This window comes from Montipora capricornis, chromosome 10, assembly GCF_036669925.1.
Source record: "Montipora capricornis isolate CH-2021 chromosome 10, ASM3666992v2, whole genome shotgun sequence".
Classification (NCBI taxonomy): domain Eukaryota; kingdom Metazoa; phylum Cnidaria; class Anthozoa; order Scleractinia; family Acroporidae; genus Montipora; species Montipora capricornis.
This window is the reverse complement of record NC_090892.1, coordinates 64635783-64643282: the sequence shown is the minus strand read 5'-3', so window position 1 is coordinate 64643282 and position 7500 is coordinate 64635783. Positions and strand designations below refer to the sequence as shown.

The 7500-nt window shown below is 38.7% G+C and overlaps 2 protein-coding genes across 2 annotated transcripts in view; one reads left to right on the top strand and one right to left on the bottom strand.

Moving 5' to 3' along the window:
- Positions 1 to 3755: 3755 nt before the first annotated feature.
- On the top strand, positions 3756 to 4688 carry LOC138021189 (uncharacterized). Its single transcript, XM_068868052.1, has one exon. The coding sequence runs from the start codon at positions 3897 to 3899 to the stop codon at positions 4686 to 4688; it is 792 nt and encodes a 263-aa protein (XP_068724153.1). The 5' UTR covers positions 3756 to 3896.
- Positions 4689 to 6293: 1605 nt separating this feature from the next.
- The window catches only part of LOC138019742 (uncharacterized), a 1381-nt gene continuing 174 nt past the window's right edge, over positions 6294 to 7500 (bottom strand). The window contains exon 1 of the mRNA XM_068866615.1: positions 6294 to 7500. This exon is cut by the window's right edge and continues 174 nt beyond it. Within this exon, the coding sequence (XP_068722716.1) occupies positions 6452 to 7500 (1049 nt within the window). The 3' untranslated portion in view covers positions 6294 to 6451.

Genomic DNA, 7500 nt, shown 5'->3' with positions numbered 1-7500 from the left:
CCCCATGTGATGATTACAAGATAAAATAATTACAGTACGGGTTATAAAATGTGTATGGCGGTCAAAGTAGCCAAGGCTTTCTAGTCCCCTAGATGCCTGTTCAGACCCTAAGTTTTTTTTGAGAGGGTTGGGAACATGTGCAAGCTGGAAAGAATCCATGCTTACTATGACCAAGTTCAAAGTTAAATGGGCTGTACTGGTGCACAATGATGAGATTTTTTGGTTTACACTAAAAAAGGAATGTCACTTGAAAGAATCGCCTTTGACGGAGGTTACTGGGTTGAGCTTCAGAAGAAGCTTTGGCAATATTATCTCACACATTTCATAAAGTATGCTGCAGCTGAATTTGCACCATCGTGTACAAAAGCTGTGGTGGTTTGTAATCTCACAGTGATTTGATAAATATCCTAAGGGGTAAATCTGATAGATTTGAAGCTCACAAAGACAGTGTGAAAATGTAGGTCTGTATCAGAATCACAAACCACTAATTAGTTTTCATTTTTACAGGGCTGGTCAAAAGGCATACTGGAGTGGGTCATTACTTCTTTGATCCTTCAAAAAGGGGTGGGCTGTGTAATTTTCGACTACACATAAGGGGTGGGTCATCTAAATTCGGACATGTATTTTGGGGTCAGTCAATTTGCGTTGTTCCAAACGGAAGGGGTAACCGTTAGGTCATGTGCTCAACTGTCCACCCCCAGTAATTTTTGGCCAGTCCTTTACGGGTATCATAATTATTTCAGTGCTTGTGTTTCATTGAAAGAAAATATAAAGCTCCTGAGACCTAGATAGTAAATATTACTACAGCCAAAACATTGAAAAAAAAAAAAAAACAAAGAAAGAAAGGGACTTTATTTAAGTGTCTAGACGTTCTAGCGCTGAAGCACCAATTGGAGACAATGAAATGACCAAATGTTAAGCACTCCAAATCCAAGATACAAAAAATTGATCCAACTAATAACGATCCTACTAACAGTTGCCTCAGAAACATTAATCAGGCCAGGTGGAAAAGGTGAGTTTCTGCAAATCCCTGTCTCAAGTGACACAAAGGAATTCTTCTTGTGGTTTGAGTGATCTTGGTCTACCCCTCCTTACACCTAACTGCAGTGGAGACATATAGTGTTTTGAGGGTATCTCATTATCACCTGACAACACGTATCTGACATTTTCTCCCGGACCTAAATATTCAAAGGATGCCAAGAATGCTTTGTATTTAGGAAAGCCTATGTAAAACGACATTGCCTCATCAGAGGTAACCGACTAAGTGAGAAGACGTTTGACTGAAGTGCTTGATTTTTGTCTTCCAAATCTGAAACTGTCTTTTTAAGATCTGCGCATTGTTTTTTTCAAGTTGCCTTAATTGTTTGAGGGTCCCATTAAGATCTTTTTAAGTGGAAGGCATTTAATTAAGATTGGTACTGGTGGCTTCTAAGATAGTAGTTTCGTTAGTACCTGTTTCAGGGATATCGTTTGCTGCTTCTGGTGTTTTGCTGGGCTCCAAAGTCACTGAAAAAGCGGTCAGTGTAAAACGCAGACTGCAGACTCCAGACCGGGGGTAAAATGCAGACTGAAGTTCTAATTTAACTGTTGAAAAAGCCCAAACCCATTAGAAATGCTAACAGGTAAGCCTAAATATTGTTTTAGGCCTAATTAGGCCTAAGGTTAGCATTTCTAAGGGATTTGGGCTTTTTCAACAGTTACGTTATAACCTTAGTCTGCATTTTACCCCTGATCTGCAGTGTGCGTTTTACACTGACCGCTGAAAAAAAATCTCTTTCTGGGACAGATTTTCTCTCTTTTCGCTGTCATTGATAAGGCCTTTCGATAGGGGGCGGACGCTTTCGTGGTTAAGTTTGTTTCGAAGCAAATGTCGACGGAACTGCACTTGTCTTCAGACATTCGTCCTCCAAGACCCTTTGATATGTCGCTAAGTAAAATGTAACGAACACACTTTTGATGCCCCGGGGATGCGAAAAAATCTAATATATAGATTTAGCCAAGCCTAAAAGCGGAGCTCCCGGCTTGTTTATTCTTACTGGCTGTAGGCTTAGTGAAAATGAAAGGCTTTGGAACTGTCCGCCTTTTGGTTTTCCCGGAAATTGCTTAATTATGTCATTTTCTTCGCTGCCTAACTAGTGAATTCCACGGTTAATTTCACCCGAAAAACCGACTGATCGCATAAATCACGAATCCAATGGGAATCCAAACATGAGGATGCAGTTTGCTCAGGAGGGGTTTTCCCTATAAAAATGGCAGGCCACTTATTGGATTTTTTTTAAAAACAACCCTTAAAGGTAACAGAACCTTGTTTTGTGGACGTAGGCTAAAGAAATCTGACCCCTTAGAGGAACCAGTTCTAAAGTGACAAATGACTGGCAAATAACTTCTACTTATGAATTATTCATAACTAAAAGTTATTTGCTCGTGTACCAAATTGTCTTACAGTTCCAGTCATTTTTCAGATTGATAGCCTTAAATGTACTGCAGCAACTCCGCCAGCTGTTTGGTCTCAGCATCATAGGCAGTACAAATCCACATTTTTTTCTCCAAAAAGGAACAAAAAGAACCCCTGTCATTTTCGTAAGGGAGCCCCCCTTGGGGCAGTTTGTTTACTTTACCACCATTGTTTAATACTATCCAGGGACTAAATCAAGAATCTGAAATAGATTACAGTTTGAAAAAATATGCCACTTTTTTTTACTTCTTACACTTACTGCATTCAACTTTAATTTATTCATCCTTGGAAATGGTAGGAATGATTAGTATTCTTTAAAGCAATTGCTAAAAATTCATTGCACCTAATGTTGAAATATTTTTTCCATATGGAAAGGTAACAGCAGTTATTTCTGTGAAAGCCTTCTCCAGAAAACTCCAACATGGGATTACGCCCCTTTCAAAAGTAGCTTTGTGTGCTTTTGCTTGATGACTTTGAACAAGTATTACATAAATATGAAGCTATGGAGTTTTTTAAAAGTTAAATCTAATGGAAGGGGATTAAAATTATTGAAACTACTGTGTTGCAACCAGAGTCCACGAAGAGAGGTTAAATAATCTATTGCACTGGAAGTATTTAGTAGGCCAGCATGAAATTTGTTTTGGATAATAGCACTGAATCACCTTCAACAAGTTTTCTAAACTTTGAAGATGCCTAATTTTATATCCTCCTGCTGTTTTATTGCTGGAAGATAAAACCAATTCTTGATTAATTATTTTTGTTGTCACATTAACCCACTACAATGTGTTGAAAGTGTATTATTAGCTGTAGTAATATTTTGTTACAGTACAATCCCCCTGCTAGTGAGCTGGATTTCTGAATCAAATTTTCAACTTGGAATACTGGTATTGTTGTTTTGGCTATTCAGAGTTAACCTAATCTATGTTTATTTCTATAATTTGGAGGGAAGCAAACGATTGGCATTTGCTTGAAATGACTACAGCAAAATATAATTGCAACTAAAAGGTTTCCTTCTAGTGTACCCAATATGAGGTGCTTATATGGCATGTTATGTATGACATTGGTGCTAAATTCACTTTAAAATTTATCTTTGAACGACTGAAATACATTTCTAACTTTTTAGGGACGTCATGCATTTTTTTTTTCCTCCGTCTTAATAAATTTGCCTCCATGGACCACTTGAATGGCCATTTTAACAACTTAGGGCCTGTTTACATGGAGGTGGGGGACCCCAGGTAGGTGAGGTAACCCGCCTAGGTGGGGTAACCCGCCTCTCCATATAATCTCTCATTTTTATTTGATCATGTTTACATGATAGGTGGGGTAACCCGCCTAGGCGGGTTGCCCGGTCTGCCAGGTAGGGTAACCCTGTCAGCCGGGGTCGCATTTTGCCATGTAAACGACTCAAGGTGGGGTAACCCGCCTAGCCGGGGTCGTGTTCATGCGCGCCAAAGCGCGCCAAAATTTGAAGCAGAACAATATGGCCGCCCACGCTTACAAACCCGGCGAGCTTTTTCGCCGGCTTCATCTGGATAACGTGCAACAGAGCGAAGAAAATCAAGCATATTCTGGGATTGTGAGTGAAGAAGATCCGATGGAGTCCCACACATCCACTGTCAACAACTTTACTTTGCCTAGTCGGCCGTCGATAGCACAAGCAGCGCAAGGCAAGAGAAAAGCCTCTGAGAACAAAGAACAGTCAACAGCCCCTAAGAAAACCAAGAAGAACCCTAAAAACAAGGCATGGAGCGCTGATCAAGTTGAACTTCTTTTGAGATACCTAAAAGACTTCAAAACGAAGTGCGACTTTAATGGAATCGATTTCGAGGCCGACCTGGCCTCTATGTATACGGAGATACGTCGGTGTATGGCTGCCGATTTTCCAGAAGAATTTGGTCCCGAGGTTGTTACTGAGCCTATAAAACCGCTCAAAGAAATGAGTGAGAAAGAATACGAAGCCTTCAAAAAACACAGAGATAGTGAAAGAACTCATTTAAAAAAAGGGTACGATAGAGTGAAAGAAAAGATTCGAAACGTGAGGCAAGATTTCCGCACAGCAGTGAACAAGGGAACAAGAAGTGGTAGTGGGAAAATTGTTCACGAAAATTTCGATCTGTTGTCTGAAATATGGGGTGGCTCGCCAGCTACCACGTCCCTTTCCTTTGGAATTGATGCAGACACATTAGGAACAGACATCAGCTCGGAAATACATAATGAAACGCTAGAAGGTTAGTGTTATTAAAAAAGTTAAATCTTCATTTTTATATTTATTCATTTATTTATTTATTTATCTATCTATTTATTACAATATATGGCTAAAAGGCCAAATGATAATTTTTAAAGGAGTCCTAAACCCCATGGCCATATAAAAACAGATTTTAACCTTTGAATCTCCAATATCAACATACAAATTTAACAGTCATCTTCTCTTATTGTTCTACTTGGGGTACTATTTTGAAAGATGAAAACAAATTTTCTATCATTAGTAATGATTCCCATGATATTCATTGCCTGAGTGAGTGCTGCATGTTGAATGGATATTATGAAGAGTTATTGGCTGTTGATCACAACTGAGGCAAGAGGCCTGTTCATACTTTTGTTGATTTATGGCAAGTGATGAAAATGACTATTATTTTAGAAAGAAGAAATAATTATTCTGTAAGACAGTTCTTTTACCTCCAATTATTCAATTTTACAAATTGTAGATGCATCAACTGTAGAGTCAACTGATTCCTCCAGTGAAAGCCTATCTGCAGAAACCCCAGTACTATCCCCAGGTCAGAAAAAAGTAAAGGTGTCTCTCTCTCCAACATCCCCAAGTTGGTTGACAATAAGAGAAGGCATATGGAGAAAACACTGTCCCAGGCGCAACGAGACCAGCTGTTGATGAATACTGCTAAAGAAGATATTCTCATGAAGAAAGAAATGATGGAGTCATTTCAACAATCAAACAAGACATTGGAAGAGTCCATATCAAAGATGACCATGTGTTTAACATCTCTTGGAGATGGAATTGCCAGTGGGATGCAAATGTTGGCAATGGCTCTCTCTGGTCAACCCCAGAATAATGTTCCTCAAGTTTCCCACCCACATTTCAATACATACAGTGGCTTTGCATCCCCACCTTCATATGGCAACAACAATTATTGTACCCCATTAACCAGACGTTCTGTACCCTCCCAGTTCAGCAGAATTGGTAGTGAGGAAGTGATGCAGTCCATCAATGAGCAAGGACCAATTCTAGGGCCTACTCGTACACTATTAGAAGATGAAAGCTTTCAGCTCTGATGATTACATAACAGTGATATCCTAGATGAACAAAAAGACATTTGTTGTGTTACAGGTCCCTTTAAAGATTTGATATTTAATCTATATGATTTCCAGTACATATTCATATTAATATATATGAGGAATGTAAACATTATTATTTAAGCGTTTAAATGTTATTTAAATGCATCTTTAATTGCAAGGTGTTATAACTCCAACATTTGGGCTAGTTAAGCTGTTCTATAAAGCAACAACAAGATAAATCCAGACAACTTGCATTTGTTCGAGTATATTTTAACAGTTTATTAAATCCAAGTAAAATAACAACACAATGAACTAAACAGCCATGAAAACTATCGAATTTGCCTCTGGAACAAGAACAAAAGAAATTATTTAATTAGACAATACCACCAGGAAAATTAATGAAATAACAAAACAAACACTACAACTGATTTCTATAATAGACAGGTGGAGTGAGTTCCTATAAAACTGTGCTTTCAAGTATAAAAAAAGGGAACAGAGTTACAACTCTATGGTTGTACAATGGGAATATGTGTACCATCTACGCACCCAAAGGATTATGTTTTAGTTTAAGTGGAACGATCTTGATTCCACTAGTTAGCTTGCTGTTCTGTTATTAAAACCTCACAAGTTTTATGTGATTATGACTACATTCACTCAGAAAGGAATCTGTTTATTTTAGATAGTAGTATAAGCTAAATAAACAAATCAGTGAGGAATGTGTTCCTTGTAGAAGGATGTGATTATGTTTCTCACATAAGCTCCCTCAGCAGTGTTGAAAGAATATAACCGGTCTGGTGCATTTTCAGGTTGTGCCAGTCTATCACGTGCCATTTGCTGTGCAACAACATCATCCTCTACATTCATGCCCTGCAACTCACAAATGTTGTGAAGTACAAAACAGGCATAAATAATGCTGGGGATAACATTCAATCCCATGTCATTTCTTTTGTTTAAGATTTGCCATCTTGCTTTAAGACGGCCATAGGCACACTCTATTGGGTTTCTAGCACTCCTAAGCATGTTATTAAAGATAACCTCTTCATTTGTGCTAGTATTGGGGAATTCCTTCATGCAGTATGGAAGTAGGGGGTAAGCAGGATCCCCCAACAATGTAACAGGTATGTTTTCGTAGCCTGGTAAAATTTCTTTATAACACATAGGAAGTCTTTCCTCTCTTAAAAGTCTGTTTATTCTCGAATTACCAAAGACTCTTCCATCATGCACACTCCCTGGCCATTTCACGTCGACGTCTAAAAATAGCCCTTTCCAGTCACAAACTCCTTGAACATTCAAGGTGTATTTCAGTTTATAACTAAAATAGTCATGAGGATTCTCGCTTGGTTGTGCAATGGGAATATGTGTACCATCTACGCATCCAAAGGCCTGTGGAAAACCATATTTATTTTCCATGCCATCAATAAGTTCCTTCATTTCTTGAACGGTATTGGGCAATTTTATGTATCTTGGACCTAAAACATCAGTAATAATGTTGCATACTTTTCGAACAACTACGGAGACTGTGCAATGCGCAACTCCAAATGCATTTGCTGTCATCGTGAGAGAGCCTTGATCCTTCAAAAAGTATAGGGTAATGGCAAGTTGCTTTTCCACTGACAACACATCAAGTCCTCTTGGACTCCTACCAGGTTGAAGAAAGGGTCGCAATTCGTCTGCTACGGACATAAAAACCGCACGATTCATCCTTAAGTTCTTCTTCCACTCCCTTTCTGGCAAAATTCCATTGAACAAGTTGA

Bases quoted from the DNA above. Each gene is read 5' to 3' on its own strand.
- LOC138021189 (XM_068868052.1), top strand. From the start codon at position 3,897: ATGCGCGCCAAAGCGCGCCAAAATTTGAAGCAGAACAATATGGCCGCC.